At 38.9% G+C, this 17,473-nt stretch overlaps 1 protein-coding gene across 6 annotated transcripts in view; it reads right to left on the minus strand.

Moving 5' to 3' along the window:
* COL19A1 (collagen type XIX alpha 1 chain) overlaps window positions 1-17,473 on the minus strand; it is a 324,524-nt gene that overhangs the window by 292,889 nt on the left and 14,162 nt on the right. For all 6 annotated transcript variants that reach the window (XM_084755183.1, XM_084755182.1, XM_084755181.1 and 3 more), the window contains exon 3: window positions 5,032-5,097. In XM_084755183.1, coding sequence (XP_084611309.1) covers window positions 5,032-5,097 — 66 coding nt within the window. The remainder of the gene's footprint in view (window positions 1-5,031; window positions 5,098-17,473) is intronic.

The raw sequence follows: 17,473 nt of genomic DNA on the forward strand, positions 1-17,473 counted from the left end.
AAACTCACAGACACATTGATTTTTAAACAGGATTTTTTCTTATCCATATCCACAGGTTGGCTGATTTAAAAATAAAATCCTCCTGTCTGAAATCAGAAAAGATGCTCCATTTCTTTTTTCTTATTTTCCTTTTAGGATATGGGAGACTACAATTCTCTGCAGAAGGTATACTCATCTTTCTAAAGAACAGTTCACAAATGTAGTTCTTGTTGGCTTTGCTTAGTCTGAATGCAAAGCAAGCCTCCCACACCAGGCTCCCCAGTGCTAAGACCGCAAGTGTTCACCATCAAGTTTGCTCCTCACAGATGTTCCCTAAGAAATGAAATATCACTTTGCTTTAATAGGAATTGACTTAAGTGAATTATTACAGTAGTTCATTGTACCATCTCTAAAGTATAAATAGGAAACTGGGCAGAATAAAAATAGTAGTCACTGGCTTAAAATCTAAACAGCCTCTTACAAAAACCATACTTCAGGAGAATTATATGAATGTGGGAAAATGCTTAGAATTGAAATGCAATGTATGTGTTATCATCCTGCATATGAGAGAGAAGTAGAGAAAAACATAAAAAGAATATAAAAAGAAAGGGGAAGTGAGGAGAAGAGGGAAAATCAGAAGCTGGCTGTTTGGTTGCTCCATCCTAGAATACACTTTGGAGGCCGAAGCAGGAAGATCCTGAGTTGAGGCCAGCCTGGGATGATGCTGTCAAAACACAAACAAACTAAATGACAATAGCAATAAAACCACCAAAGACAACATGAATAACAGAAGAAAAGAGGAAAAATACATAAAAATTTTACACCCAAGTTGTATGGAAACCATAACAATATCTGGATGCTAAAATATCTCATCAACATTCTTTTCTCTTTTCAAAACTGCAACAGAGTCACCACGGCACTTGTGATTTTACACAACTTTTGTTCTGCACCAAGGAAAGTTGTTGCTATCCTGAGATTAAACAATGTAGAACTCTGCTGTCAGTATTTTTCCTGCAGCATTTACCTTCCATTTCTATGTGAATGTTATTATCTTAACCTGTAATGTTGGCAGGTGGTTCTAAGGCTCATATAGGGGAAACACTTTCCTTCTGGCCAGGAGGATAAAATCTCTGGCTTGGAGAGAGATCCAAGATGGCAACGAGCTGCGAGGACCGTGTTTAGAAACTCCAGTAAACGATTCATGGAATTGCACAGAATTCTTAACCAGGAACACCAAGCTCCCCATCCCACTACAGCAGGAGTACTCCACAGTTCAAAAGGACCAAACTACAGGAAACCCGCCTATCCCTGCACACAGGAGGAGTGCGGATTTTCCTGGACCAGAGCGGCAGCGGCGGCGGCTGAGGATTGCAGCTGGGAACCCTCCAGCAGAGGTGAGTGGTGTGGTGACTGGTGGGAATTGCTGTGGGAGAGGGGACTCAATGCAAGATTTGGGCCCCGTGACCCTAGCTGAACTTGGCACGTGGCTTGTGCCCTGAGACCCAAACTGGAGTTGGCGCATGGTTCAGCCCTGAGACTCTAGCTGAGCTCGGTGTGCAGTTTGGGCCCAGAGTCTCTATCTGAGCTCAGGGCATGGTTTGGGCCTAGAGAACCTAGCTGGACTTGGAGGGCAGTTTGGGCCCAGAGACTCTAGCTGAGCTTGGCACACAGTCCCGACCCTGAGACTTTGGCTGGACTCAGCACGCAGATTGGGCCCAGAGTTCCTAGCTGAATTTGGTGCACGGTTTGGGTTCAGAGTCCTTAGCTGAGCTTGGCGAGCAGTTAGGCTCCTGAGACTCTAGCTGAGCTCGGCACACTCTAGCTGAACTCGGTGAGCTCAGTGTGCAGTTTGGGCCCGAGACACTGGTTAGACTCAACGCTAACTGGACTAAGTGTATGGATTATGTCCAGAGACCCATTTGGGTCCAGAGATGCAAACTGGATTCAGTGTGTTTGCAGTTTGGGCCCCATGACACTAACCTGGACTCTGTGAGCCATCTAGGTTCTGAAATGCTACCGGGAACCACAGACCAATGGAGCATTAAAGCTCCAGGACTAAGGAAATCTCGGGGAGACAGGGAGTAGAGTGGCCGTTAGAACCCTCAGCCCTACCTGCTTCAGTCTCTGGAGAGCTCCAGTGCTACAAGGGGACCCAGAAGGCTGTGGACACTTTGGCCTGATGCAAGGCACATTCAGAGACCCAGGACGATCACAGGACTCAAAGTACAGGAGAGCTGGGGATCACTAGCTGTGAGAGACCCAAACTACAGGGCTAGCCTCCTGCCATCCAGACCAGTGAAGCATCAGAGCTTCCGGCCTAGGGAAATCATGAGAAAAAGGGTGAATCTATCCCCAGACTCCCTCCACCCAACTCTGGAAGCTACCTGCCGAAAACAGAGATGGCAAGATGACTAAAGGACAGCATAAAATCATATGCAAAAAAACAAAACAAAACAAAACAAAACAATATGGCGTCTCCAGATCCCAGCTATTCCAAAGAAAACAACCCAGAGAGCTCAAACATAACGGAAATACAAGAAAATGACCTCAAATCCTTAGTAATGAGGATGATCATGTAGGAAACAAAATTCATAATCAAATGCAGGAAGATGCAGCCAAACAAGTGAAAGACATAGAAGAGACACTGGAAATTTTTCAGAAAAATACAAACAACCAGATGAAGGAAATCAATAAAACAGTTCAAGATCTGAAGATGAAAATGGATTCAATGATAAACACACAGACAGAAGAAAAACAGGAACGAGAATGCAGAGAGGAAGGCAGGCAACACAGAGGCGAGCCTTTCTAAGAGAATCCAAGAGATGGAGGAACGAACTGAGGTCTAGAAGATACAATTGTAGATCTTGAAGCAACCATTAAAGAAAATGCTAAATCTGGAAAAATCCCAACACAAAACATGCAAGAAACCAAGGACACCATGAAAAGAAGAAATCTGAGGATAATAGGCATTGAGGAAAGAGAAGATGGCAGAAAGGTCCAGAAAATATTCTCAACAAAATCATAGAAGAAAACTTCCCCAATCTAAAGAAAGAGATGCCTATAAACATACAGGAGGCCTACAGAACACCAAATAGAATAGACCAGAAAAGAAAAACTTCCAGTCACATAATAATCAAAACACAAAATATACAGAGTAAAGAAAAAATATTAAAAGCTGAAAGGGAAAAGGGCCAAATAACATTTAATGGCAAACCTATCAGAATTACACCCGACTTCTCAGCAGAGACCATAAAAGCCAGAAGAGCCTGGACAGAGAGCCTGCAAACCCTAAGAGACCACAGATGGCAGGCCAGATTACTTTACCCATCAACAACGATTGATGGAGAAAACAAAATATTCCATGACAAAACCAAATTCAAACAGTACCTATCCACAAATCCAGCCTTACAGAAGGTACTAGAAGGAAAACTCCTTCCCAAAGGGACAACCTACAACCAGAACTACACAGGAAATAGATAATGACACCACTACAAAAACAAAACCACACAAACGTTCTACTGGAACCAACACCAAAATTAAGACTCTTATCAGTCACTGGTCATTAATATCTCTCAACATCAATGGTCTCAATTCTCCAATAAAAAGACACAGACTAACTGAATGGGTGCATAAACATGGTCCAACATTCTTCTGCATTCAAGAAACACATCTCACCCATAACGATAAGCATTACCTCAGGGTAAAAGGCTGGAAAAATATTCCAAGCAAATGGTCACAAGAAGCAAGCAGACATAGCCATTTTAATATCGAACAAAATAGACTTTCAACCAAAATTAATGAAAAAGGATGAGGAAGGATACTTCATACTCATCAAAGGTAAAGTCAACCAAGATGACATTACAATTCTGAACATCTATGCTCCCAAAACAAGGGCACCCACATTTGTAAAAGAGCTTAAAAAAGCTTAAACCACACATCAATCCCCATACAGTAATAGTGGGAAACTTCAACACCCCACTCTCACAGAAAGATAGGTCATTAAAACAGAAACTAAGCCAAGAAATAGCATCATTAACCAATGCCATGAATCAAATGGGTCTAATAGAACCTTTCATCCAAACAAAAAAGAATATACCTCTGCACCTCATGGAACCTTCTCCAAAATTGATCACATAGTAGGTCACAAAGCAAGCCTCAACAGATACAAGCGGATTGAAATAATACCTTGTATCATATCAGATCACCATGGTCTTAGGAAAGTGGGACAGAGGGGAGGACATCCTACTGGGACTCTAGGTGAGAGAAGCATGGGAGAGTAGGGACATAGAAGGATCCAGAGGGTCCTAGAAACCTACAAGAAGAACATTATGATGGGCAGATCTGGGCCCAGGAGTCCTTCTCAAACTATGGCACCAGCCAAGACAATACGTGCAGTAAACTTCAAACCCCTACCCAGATCTACCCAATGGACAGGACATTCTTCACAGTTGAGTAGAGAGTGGGGACTGACTTTCACACTAACTCTAGTACCCCATATCTGACCATGTCCCCTGGAAGGGGAGGCCTGGTGGCACTCAGAGGCAGGATAGCAGGCTACCAAGAAGAGACTTGATACCCTATGAGCATATACAGGGGGAGGAGGTTCCCCTCAGTCACAGATATAGGGGAGAGGAGTAAGGGGAAAATGGGAGTGAGTGAGGAATGGGAGGATACAAGGGATGGGATAACAATTGACATGTAATATGAATAAATTAATACAATATATTTTTTAAAAATCTCTGGCTTGGTGGATACATAACACTCCATCTGGGCAGGATCAGTGTGCTGGCTGAGGGGCTGCTCTAGGACAGTGTGTTTACCATTAGACATACTAAAGAGATAGGTAGAATAATTATCCCTTCAATGGGATAATATATTTTACCCTCTCTGAAACCCCACTCCCTAGTACAGTCTCTTATAAGGCCTCATCCACACACCATCTGGCCACTATGAAAGAATCCCAGAAAAGTTCTGATAATGATGTAAAAAAACATGGCTATCTGGTGATAATTTTGCCCAAAGTGCTACTTAGCAAAGAGTCATAGCACTTACCTGAAATTTCAAGCTTGTTTCTGTCATCTTGATATTCCTCCATTCTCAATATAGGGCAGGTTGTTTCTATTTTGAAAAGCACAAATTATTTGAACTAAATCTCATGCCAAACTTTTTCCAAATAAAGTGAAATACTACCATGCAATCACAAACAAGATAAAAGTGAAAATAAAAATAAGTTGAACCATTCTATTAAATTTCTATAAAGTGGAGATGATGATCCCCATCCTGTGAGGATTTAATGTTTGTTCATATAAAATATCTAGAATATTGCTTGTCCATTGGTTGGCTAATATTTATCACTATTATTCAAGCATCCATATGTTTCTATATACTTGACAATAAAAATGAGCTAACAGTCACAGCTTCATTACCCTCACCAATGTATACTCTGACAGTCAAGCAGGTGAAGTACTGCTATATTTTATCATAACTTTATTCAGGCTTTATTATCAAGTGATTCTAAACCTTTATAGAAGAAGGTAACATGAACAGAAGAAACTAATTCTAATAAGAAAGCAAAGATCTTTTTATATTATAAATATTGAGAAAGTTAATGCTTTGTAAGTTTGTCAATAATACTCAATGGGATAAAGATAAAGTTAGTCTCTACTCGCTGAATTTACGTGTCCAATAAAACAACATCATAGAAATGTAGTGATGTCTATGCATACATTAGTCTTTCAACTAATGCTTTTAAATATGATTCAGACTATAACCTACAAATGAAGTGCAGACAGAACTGCCACCCAATTTTCAAATCACGCCACAGCAAATATACAACAGTACACCTACAGTCTTTAAGTAAGTACATTAAGCTTTTTTACATAGTTCAGTCTCAAATTCAATTTTCCGCATCTAAAGTTTATGTTTGAGCTTCATGTCTTAAATTTTATAGTATAGACAGGAAATAAACTTCTTGTAACCAAACCAACCATCTGCTTCCTGAAAGTGAAAATCTCTACTTTTCCAGTCAATCAATGAATGACCCAGGGAAGTTCATTTGACAACTATATCTCAGACCTAGAGTTGAAGACAAGCAATCAGCATATTCTAGTTAAAGGGCCTCAAAGCCTAAGTAGTGCTATCACATACTTTACATGTAAAAATCAAATAACATATTCTTTCTGAGTGACAATTAAAATACCAATTCCAATAGGTGTGTGTGTGTGTGTGCGTGTGTGTGTGTGTGTGTGTGTGTGAGAGAGAGAGAGAGAGAGAGAGAGAGAGAGAGAGAGAGAGAACTGACAAGCATATTCTCCAGCTTAAATGGAAAAACAGAGAAACAAAAATAGCTAAAAGCAAAGTTGAACAACAACTTAAAGATAAACCATGAGATATCAGGAATTCTTTTAACATGGCATTGGTGTCCATGTAGAAAGACAGGTCAATCAGAGTAGGAGGTCCAAAGGCAGACCCTTCCACATAGAGCTTCATTTACTGCAAAAAGACCACAGCAATTCAGCAGGAAATGGAGTGTCTCTTCATTCACCGGACTTTGGTATTATATATTTATATAGAAAAACACTGAACCTTGATTCTTCACACCACAAGCAGATATTGAAATAAATTATAAATGTGAAAAGTAAAACATAAGGCAGGTTAAGTAATACATAAACCTTTGTGAACTTGGAGAAGCAGAGATTTTTTTGTGAAAGAGACAAGCATTACTGACAAAAGAAAATATTGACAAATGGGCTTCATTAAAATTGAAACACCTGTTAATCAAAAGATCAGATTGTAGAAAGATGAGCAATAAATAGGAGAAGGTACTTATAACAAATATATCTTAAATAGAAGAGGCAAACCACCCAGTGGAGAAAATATCCTATGAAGTACTGTGTCCAGAAGAAACCCTGAGGCCCCACCAAGGAGCAAAACATGGAAAAGTTTGCTTCAAATATGCTCAAAACACTTTAAGCACTTCACAAAACAGAATATGTAAATGACCAGCCCACATAGTCAAAGGTGTTCCATTTACTAGTCATCAAGGAATGTAGAGGAAGCTACTAAGATGCCATTACAGGACTGAAATTAAAAGAACTGTCTTTCCAAGTGTTGATGAGGACTTGACAAATGGTCCCATTTCCAGCTCTTCTGCATTGCTGTGTGGTGGTGGAGCATGGGGCAACCACTTCAAAGATGTGTTTTGACAATATTTACTGAAGCTAATGATGCATAAACTTTAAGTAAGAGAAACTCAATGATCCAAAAGACGTGAAAGCAAAACATGAATGCAAATGGCCTTTTCAGATAAGAATGTCCATGCAATCATTGCTCATAGAGTTACAAACTTAGAGGTTCATAAACAAGAGGACATCCTGCAGTATAAACAAGGAAAGACCTGGATAGCCGGGAAGGGGTAGGGGGTATTGGGGGTATTGGGGGGAGGAGGGCGGGGAGATTTGACTTGATACATGAAACTGTTTGGAAATAAAATAAGTGGGGAAGTGTCATTTCTCCTGAATAAATGCAACCTACCCCATTTATGTGATGGTTGTACAACCAATCTGCTTCAGAGGAGTGATAACCATGGAGAGGTACCGCCTCAGAGGAGGTACACAGGGATCTTCTAGAATCCTGGATATATTTTATGATTTTATTTAAGCAATAATGACATGAGTGTACATATAGACATGTAAAACTTCAGTGTGTTGCGCTTTTAATGCTTACTGACTTTAGACTATACAAGCAAAATGTCAGCACAAGGAGAAAAACAGCAGTTCTCATGAGAAATACTTTAATCTGTGAACAATTTTTAAATTAAAGTTAAATAAAAACACAGTCCCAATAAAAATGCATATTGGCTGTGAATTTCTATATGGCAATAAAGAGGAACTTCGCAGCAGTCACACCATATGCACATATAAGACAGCATCAGTGCCTGTGCTTGGCAGAACAATCCCTGGGCAGCAGAAGGGCACCCCTGCTGAGAGACCTTGGAGGGGAGGTGTGTGGCCTGTTTTCAGTAGGAAACTGCAAATGTCATTTAAATTCTTCCTAGCAAATATATGTTGGTGTCAATAGAATAAACACACTGCTTTGACATAAATTGAATTCAACATTTGCAGCAATATTTACATATTTCTCCACTAAAACTAGTTTATAAAACATTGATGCCATTTCCTACCTTTAGAACACATGCTTTGTTGTAAACAGCTGAGGAAAACAAATTACAACTGTTTTAAGATTTAAGGTGCAATAAGATAAATTCATGAAGAATTATGAATTCATTGCACAAAAATGACAAAGCAGTGCCAATGCCTATCATAAGTTACATGTGCTAATATATTTAAATATTGATGTATACATTTTAATGTAAGAGTAGAAGAACTAGCACAAGTTGGCTATGTTAGTATATTCAGATATAAACATATAAGCATACATGTGCATTTAAATATCAATGCTCCTTTTGACTTATGCATACAACTCAAATGTTGTCGCAGGTAGAAAGGACCAAGCACAGCAACTCTATCCCTTAGAGAGTCTCTGGAGTATTTCAGAGTAATGAATGCCCTCTCTCTAAGAAGAATACACTGCTAGTTTTTCATAAGCAAATACAGTCGATTTAGCAAATGCATGCTAACGTGTTAATGTAAATGACTATCAGACTTAATTTCCTCTACACATGGCTCAAAAGATCTGGCCCATGTATGAGGCTGGTGTGATCTTGAGAGGAGCCAGTGGTAACAAAAGGGAAATCAGCTAGCTCAACTTTGCATACTTTATCTCACTTGCCTTTAAGTAAACATCTCTTACTTCTCTGATCCCTGGTCACCTGAAAATGAGTCACCCCAGAGAAGTAGATCAAACATCTACTCAGTGGCAGAGTAGAGAAGAACAGATTTCTTACAAAACAACTTTCCCTTCTTCTTTACTGAACATCTCCTCTCAAAAATGCATTTTATACAAAATAATAACATACCTAAAAAATCCTCTTTATTCTTTAATGAAATGCTTTCCCAGCATCTGTTTTAAATGTGTGCTCTAAAAAATAAGGCTTGTTTTCACACACACACACACACACACACACACACACACACACACACACATCTACACACCTGTCGGTCCCTGTTCTGATTTTACCAGTAGCCATGGCCTACTAGATCTTGAGACTAGTTCACTTCTTTCTTTTTAAAACATTTTTTAAGTGTGTATGTGTGCTTTGCCTGCAACTATGCGTGTGCACTTGCAGGGCCCAGAAAAGGGCATTGGATGTTGTCACTGGAGTTGCAGGCTGTTGTGAGCCTGTCATGTAGGTTCTGGGAAATGAACCCAGGTCCTCTGCAAGATCAGCTAGTGTTCTTAACTATGAGCCATCTCTCCAGCACTATCAAATATATTTTTAATGATGTGGAGAAAGTATGTATATTAAGAGAGTTAGTTATAGACAAAGAATTTTAGACAAGATTCCTAAAATACATAAAATGAAAACAAACATAGACAATCAACATTTTTATTGTCAAAAAAAAAGTCTGCTCTTTCCTCTCATCTAGAATTTTCTATTCCAAGTTACATAGTTGATGTTTTAATAGTATTCACTAGAATATTTTACAGAATGTTAACAATCTTTTTTTACTTTCTTCTTCGTCTTCTTCGTCTTCTTCTTCTTCTTCTTCTTCTTCTTCTTCTTCTTCTTCTTCTTGTTCTTCTTGTTCTTCTTGTTCTTGTTCTTCTTCTTCTTCTTCTTCTTCTTCTTCTTCTTCTTCTTCTTCTTCTTCTTCAAGTTTCTACTTTCTTCTCAGATCTAAGCTCAGCTAAAATCTGTTTCAATTTTGTCTTTTCAATTGATTTACTACCTAAGCAATTTGTATTTGCTTATTGAAAGTCATACAGAATATGAGCTAGTCACCTTTGCAACTCTAGCTTGGGAGAAGCAAGTGGTGAATTAATTCTTTTGTATACAAAGGCAAAAGGAAAAACAGAGGCTTCAGAGTAGTGAAGATTCTGTAACTTATGGCCAGGTCTTAGTGTTGTTTATATAACAGTTCATAGACTATAGGAAAAGAAAATGAGTCATTTTCATGATGAGGATATAATTCACATTTTCACTTTGCTAAAATGCACGTATCTGAGGCCGAGAGATAGCCCATCAGTTAAGAGCACTTGTTTTGCATAGAGCCAAGGCTGGGTTCCTAGCACCCACATGACAGCTTACAACCATCTGATACTCCTATTCCAGGAGATCGAACACCTTCTAAAATGTGCAGTCACCAGACACTCATATGATACACATGCATACATGCAGACAAAACACTCAAACATATAAAATAAAATAAAACAAAATAATAAAATAAAAATATCCATAAATTTCAAAAATATGCAAATATGCATCTCTACATATTTGCATTTTAATAATAGTGTGTCATAAATAAAAAACACAAGAGCCATACTATTTGTAAATTGCATATCCTGTTACAGTGATAGCATACAGTGATGTCAGAAAAGTAGCATTGGTTGTTTGCAGTTGTGTAATCAGCCTACCACAGGCTTCCATGTATAATAAAGTAATTAATATTGTGCACGCATAAAACACTTCTGTTATTTAAAAAAAAAATCAGTGTTTGGAAAAAAGAAATTATTTAAAATGCTTACAAAATACTGCTTAATTTTCTTTTCCCATTTTCCTCCCTCTAGTTAGTGAAAGGGTACCAACTTGTCACTGAAAGAGTTTTTAGAAAATGTGTTTAATTCTTTTAATATGCTCAATACTAAAATGTCTGTGTGTCTTAGTAAGTTCAGTAAGTTATATTGGGTACAGAGACAAGTGTGCTCAAAGATAGAGAGGACCTGTATCCCTGTATCTCTTACACTGTATGATCTCTCTCTCTCTCTCTCTCTCTCTCTCTCTCTCTCTCTCTCTCTCTCTCTGTCTCTCTCTCTCTCTCTCTCTCTCTCTCTCTCTCTCTCTCTCTCTCTTGTTTTATACAGGTTTTGAACTTCTTTAACTTTACTCTGTGTGCTGAATATTACATATGTCTTATTTGGATTGTCCTGTTAAGCACACACACACACACACACACACACACACACACACACACACACAAACAAACAAACAAACAAGCATCCCTCTGATCTGAGTTTTACATCATGAAATCTTAGTAACCCAAAATCAACTCAAATATGCAAATATCAACCTTTTTTTTTTCTATTTCCGTGCCAGCTGCCACTGTTAATCTCTTACGGAGCATAGTTTATAAGCTGATCTTCATGGTAGGTAAGTGATGTATGTATAAGAAAGGGAGTGTATGTAGGGCTTACTGCTAGCCATAATTTCAGACGCTCACTGGGAACCTTGCAATGTATCACTTGTGGATGAGAAGAGATGATTCTATCAGAGCTCTCAGATGAGTTTGAGTTAAGTCTTTCTGAGAAAGTTTGGACGCTTTAGATGCAGAAGCCTGTCTATTTATGTTATCTGGGAATAGAAAAATGAAGCACTATTTCCCAGAAGAACTCATAGGATGGTATGCCATGCTCTGGTAAATGTACCTGAGTCCATGGTCTAGCTTTTGACTTTACAAACACAGAACACAGTAGCTTGTGCTTCTACCCCACTGCCCTCCTTTCTGTTGGCTCCAGTCTCATGGCCTTTGTGGCATTTCTCCCTCATACTGAGCAGTCCTCTACCTCAGAACCTCTGTGCTGGCTGTTTTCCAGGTGCCCATGAGTCTTGTTCTCACGGTGTTTGTACCTCCACTTCAAAGCCCCTATGTGAGCTCTGCCTTCCCTGGCCATCTGAATCATCCCATGACATCATATATGATTGCCCAACATATCAAATAAATAGAAGATGCATAATCAAACATCAGATACATAATGAAAACATTTAAACATAAGCATGCCTGATAAACTATCTAGAACATCCAGGCATACTTGAAAACATCACTATTTCTCTAAACTTCAAATTTAGCTTGGTGCTTGAGATTTTATCTGGCCACTCTATTTGCTTTCCCACACTGTGAATCAAGAGATATGTTAGCCTGGACTACAAAGATAGCAGTGGGGATGGGAAAAAGCAGGAAGAATGAGATACAAGACTCAACAAGACTTGGCAGGCAGATGAATAGAGGGAGAAAGGACAAGTAATTTGCTTAACTAGATAAAATTCTGACTCACTGAAATCTCCTCATAGAAACAACAGTTTGTTTGACAGCACATGCATTAATCAGTGGAAGTTAAGAGAGCCTGGAACTGTTAAAATTGAGGAGACATTATATAATTCAAATGGCTGAGTAGAAGTTTATGGATTAGCAGTGTGGTGTTGTATAAAACTGGGAAGCTATGTACAACAAAAGAAACAATATATAAAGTGACAACACAGAATGAAAGAAAGCATCTGCAAATTATTTAACTGAGTAAAGGTTAATGGTTAATAATCAGACCATGAAAGGAACACTAACATATTGACAGCAGAAAATATGATGAATCTGATTAAAAACAGACAAATGATCTAAATTTCTTGAAGGACAATGTACAACAGTCAAAAAAGAAAAATATTGACCATTACCAATGCTCAGAGAAATGCAGATCCAAACTCAATAACACCTCACTCAAATTCTTATTACCAAAAGGACAAGAAATAGATAAGGATGATGAAGAGAACTGTTGATACAAACATGTTATGGTTTTTGTGGGCAATAGTGTGAAACTCCTCAGAAAACCTGAAATGGAACCACCATATGACCTAACTACCTCACCACTAGATATATATTCCCAAATGGAATGAAATTCTTATATCAAAAATGTCCATTTCTGTGTTTATTAAAATACTATTCATAACAGCTAAGCTATAGAATCAACCAAAATGTCTATTGACAAATAACCAAGCAAAGAAAATACAGTACATATACACACATGGATTTTAGCCATAAAGCTGAAGGGAGTCTTGCCACTGGCAGAAGCATGAATATTACCTAGAGGACCTTATATGGAGTGAAATAAGCTTGCCATAGGAAGAAAAATGCTGACTATTCTTGTTTACATGTTTATATTCAGAAAGAAAACTCAACTTTATTGAAGTAGAGGATAGAATAGCAGTCACGAGAATCCAAGAGCGAGTGATGCTCAAGATCAAACTGAAAGTATCTGGGACTACTAGACAGGAAACTTCTTGGTATTTCTATGAGGGAACTTCTGTTAGGCTTAACTTGTGTTAGGAGAAAAGACCAAGCCTAATTACAGGCAGCATCATTCCATAGGATGGGGCTCTGGACTGACTAATAAGGAAAAAGCAAGCTAAACATCAGCATTCATCTCTCTGCATCCTGACTGAGCTGCAACATGAGCAGTTCCCTCAGGCTACTTGTAGCATGACTTTCTTACCATGCTAGAAACCTTACCATGCCTGAACCCTTAAAGTGTGGGCCAAGTAAACCCTTCTGTCTTATGCTAGGTGTTTTGTCTCAAAAACTAGAAAAGCAGCTAATACTGAAGAATAGACGAGGAGGGAAGAGGGAGGGAAAGAGAGGGATCTTGGAAAATGGATTTCAATGTTCTGTTCTACAGAAGGAACAATTAAAGTTAACAGTAATTTATTATAAATTGTATAAACAATAAGGAAATAGACATTTAAGGCCTTGCAATAGGAAGAAATGTTTAAGAACATATAAATTCTCTTAACCACATTTGATCATCACACATGTATAAGCCTATTAAATTATCACACTGCCTCCCAGAAACATGTACAAATATTATATGCCAAGTAAAATCTTTATCAACAGAGGAAGGAAGGAAGGAAGGAAGGAAGGAAGAGAGGAAGGAAGGAAGGGAGAGAAGAAGGAAGGAAGGGAGAAAAGGAAGGAAGGAAGTGAGAGAGGAAGGAAGGAAAGAAAGAAGAAAGGATGAGAGGAAGGAAGGAAGGAGGGAGGGAGGAAAACAGCTGCCCACAAAAGTGAAACAGATCAAGGCTGAGAAGCTCACACAAATGAATGAATGACATAATTCACTTTGAAGCATGGAGGACAGAAAGTATGACAAGAAGAGATGAGTACCAGGGCACCTTAGTAATTACACTACACTCCTTGCTTATCTTTTTCTCCTTTATTAGTTTATTCTTGTTACATCTCAATGGTTATCCCATCCCTTGTATCCTCCCATTCTTCCCTCCCTCCCATTTTCCCCTTATTCCCCTCCCCTATGACTGTTCCTGAGGGGGATTACCTCCCCGTATATATGTTCATAGGGTATCAAGTCTCTTCTTGGTAACCTGCTGTCCTTCCTCTGAGTGCCACCAGGCCTCCCCCCCCAGGGGACATGGTCAAAGCCTTCACTTACCAGGAAACTGAGACAGAGGGGAGGACATTCTAGTGGGACTCTAGATGAGAGAAGCATGGGAGAATGGCAAAGTAGAAGGATCCAGAGGGTCCTAGAAGCCTACAAGTAGAACATTATGATAGGCAGATTTGGGCCCAGGGGTCCCGCTCAAACTAAGGCACCAGCCAAGGACAATACAGGCGGTAAACCTTAAACCCCTACCCAGATCTAGCCAATGGACAGAACACTCCCCACAGTAGAGTGGAGAGTGGGATATGACTTTCTCACATACTCACATACCTTTTTCCCTTGCTTATTTCCTGCCTTGATTTTCCTTTTTCTTCATAACCACAGACATGTACATAATGTATGCAATCGATTTTACTTATAAAACCATTAGCTAAAATCTAGCTCATTTGATAGTTCTTTTTATCAATCTCAAACATTAAGTGAGGAAAATTACTTTCCTTACCTATGATACCACTTAGGACTTTTCCTTAAGATAAGAGTCAGAGAAGTAAAGACACTAGTTGTTCACAGACGTGGAACTGCTTAATTTGTCACAGATGGGCAGTAAAGGCCCCTTAGCTATTCTGTAGTGTGTGTGTGTGTGTGTGTGTGTGTGTGTGTGTGTGTGTGTGTAAGTGCATGTGTGTACATGGGTGGATGTGTGCATGTGTACATAGGGAGGCCAGAGGAGCCATTTGAGACAGCTTCTCTCTCTGGCCTGGAACTCGCTATGTAATCTAGGCTGGCTGACTTGCAAACCTCAGGACTCTAACCATCCCTGCCTCCTCATTGCTGAATTACAAAGGTGTACCACCATGCTTAGCTTTTAAAAAAATAAAAGTGACTTTGGGGGACTGAAGTCAGGTCCTTTTACTTGAAAGGCAAACCCTTTACTGACTGAGCCATCTCTCACATTTCTTTTTTTTAAATAATTAATTAACATATTTACTTTATATCACAGCTTCCCCTTCCTCCTCTCCTTCCAGTCCCTTCCATGCCCCCCCCCCCGTTCCTCCTTGGCATATCAAGGACTAGGCACATCTTCTCCTATTGTGGCTAGACAAGGCAGCCCAGTTAGCACAAAGGGATCCAAAGGCAAGCAATAGAGTCACAGACAGCCTCTGCTCCTGCTGTTGGAAGTCCCACATGAAGACCAGCTGCACAACTGCTATGTATGTCACATTTCTTTCTGAAGGCTAGAACAGAATTTTTATTGGGTAGAGGTTGTGAGGTGGCTTCTCTTCTCATTGTTACTGGCTGTGCTCTGGAGCCCTTGTGAAGCTACTATATACACTGCCAAATGAGAAGAGAATATGCCTTGTTCTGTGCTATGAGTAAACCAGTGGCTAACAAAAGTAGTCAAAGCATACTGGACTATAACATAACAAAAAATACTATTGGGGGAGGGGGGAAATGAGAAATTATAAGGGGACACACAGCTATTTTAAGGGAGAGGTCACTAAAGGTCACACAAGTCCATTCATGACTTAGCTTTGATCCAAAACTCAATGAGAGGAATTGCTTGGCTAAGAGGCATGTTCTCTAGGCATTGGGATGCTTTCTTCCACTTTCCAATGTTAGGAGTTAAATGCTACATGTGCCACTATGAAGATTTCTAGGTGGTACCATACTGAACACTAATATGTATTTAAAAATTCTATAAGAGGTTAATAGGAGATTTGTCTATTAATAAATATAAGCTATACTTCAGAATGATAACCTGTTCCTCTCAGTTGGTAGAGAATCAACTTAATGGCATTTCTGTGTTTGGCTTTGGGCCTGTGAGCATTCTCGATACCAGCAAGACAGTTTATGTGAAGTTTGAAATTGTTTTTTAAAAATTCTCCCAGATGCTATCCTGCCATCTATTTCACCTTGCTTTTCCCTCTGTGTTTCTGTTTTTACAAAGATTTCTTACATAATAATTTAATACTTATGCTTAAGCATACATTATGCGAAGAAACTAACCATAAGCCATAGAAGTTTCTATTATAGAGGACCCAGTTTGAAGCAACTGATTAAAGCAAACTTGAAGCTTGCCAAGTATTTTACATATGTTACTACATTTTTCTTCTCCACCCTGACAGCTGAGCGGAAGCTACCAGTCAACTGGAAATTTACTGTCCGTATGAAAATTCACAAATGTATCTCGTCCCATAATGTGAGTACAATGTAAGATTGATCAAAGACTGGAAATGCCTGAACTCAAGGTTTTCCCATTTATTTTCTTATAGAAAATTTCATAGCATTCTTGAATTCTGTCCTATCTGCAGTGATACTCCAAGTAAACATTAAGGTCTATGGAGCATGAAGGAAAGCAACGAAGACTCGGGTTATCCTGTATCACGTTCAGTTTTAACTGTAAACTGTTGACAACCTTACCAAGTCCAGACCTGAAACCTTAGCCTCTCCCTCAGATTTGCTAGACTTTATTTTTAGATGTAATCACTTCCCTCCGGTAAATGGTTAGTGACCACACACACAGGTCTGCACATGAGGAAACTAAAAAGGGAACCTTGCACTGTGAATCAGACACACAGGACAGGACACAAGAAGAGTCTCTTGCCAAGCCAGACCCTATGTGTCATCTTCTCCAACTGTCCCTCTGACGGTGCTGTGCTGGTTTTCAATTAATGCAAATGACACTTGAGATGAAGCAATGTCCATGGCATGCTCAGAATACACTTCTTACTCTACAGGCAACCCTCCACCGAATCGCTTGAGAAAACTAAATGTCTTCTTTATTAATTTCCTTCAGTGCTACGTGCTTTGTGAATCTAGTTACAATCTGGGTTCTTAGATAGAAAATCATTCAAAGAAACTAATTAAGTAAGATATTTTGAGCTAGAATACATTTAGGTAGTGATATGTACAATATAACTTGATCAAAGAACTATGATATTCAATGTAGAGAAAAAATATTCAGAAGAATTCCAAAGTATAGAAGTTTGGTTATGTAAAATGACTCGATTCTAAGGATATTTGATAGGCAATGGCCTTTATGGCTAACAACTTTTTTTTTTAAATTTATACAGCAAAGTTATGTTTTTAATCAAAGGCAGAGAATACAACAAAAGGTCTTATAATAAACAAGTTACTAAAGCTAGAGATTAAGACAAAATAACAGAAGATAACCAGCTAAGGAGTAATTCAGAAGGTAAATAAGATGGCATTTAAT

Source organism: Acomys minous (genome assembly GCF_964271855.1).
Source record: "Acomys minous genome assembly, chromosome: 13".
In the NCBI taxonomy this organism is placed as follows: Eukaryota; Metazoa; Chordata; class Mammalia; order Rodentia; family Muridae; genus Acomys; species Acomys minous.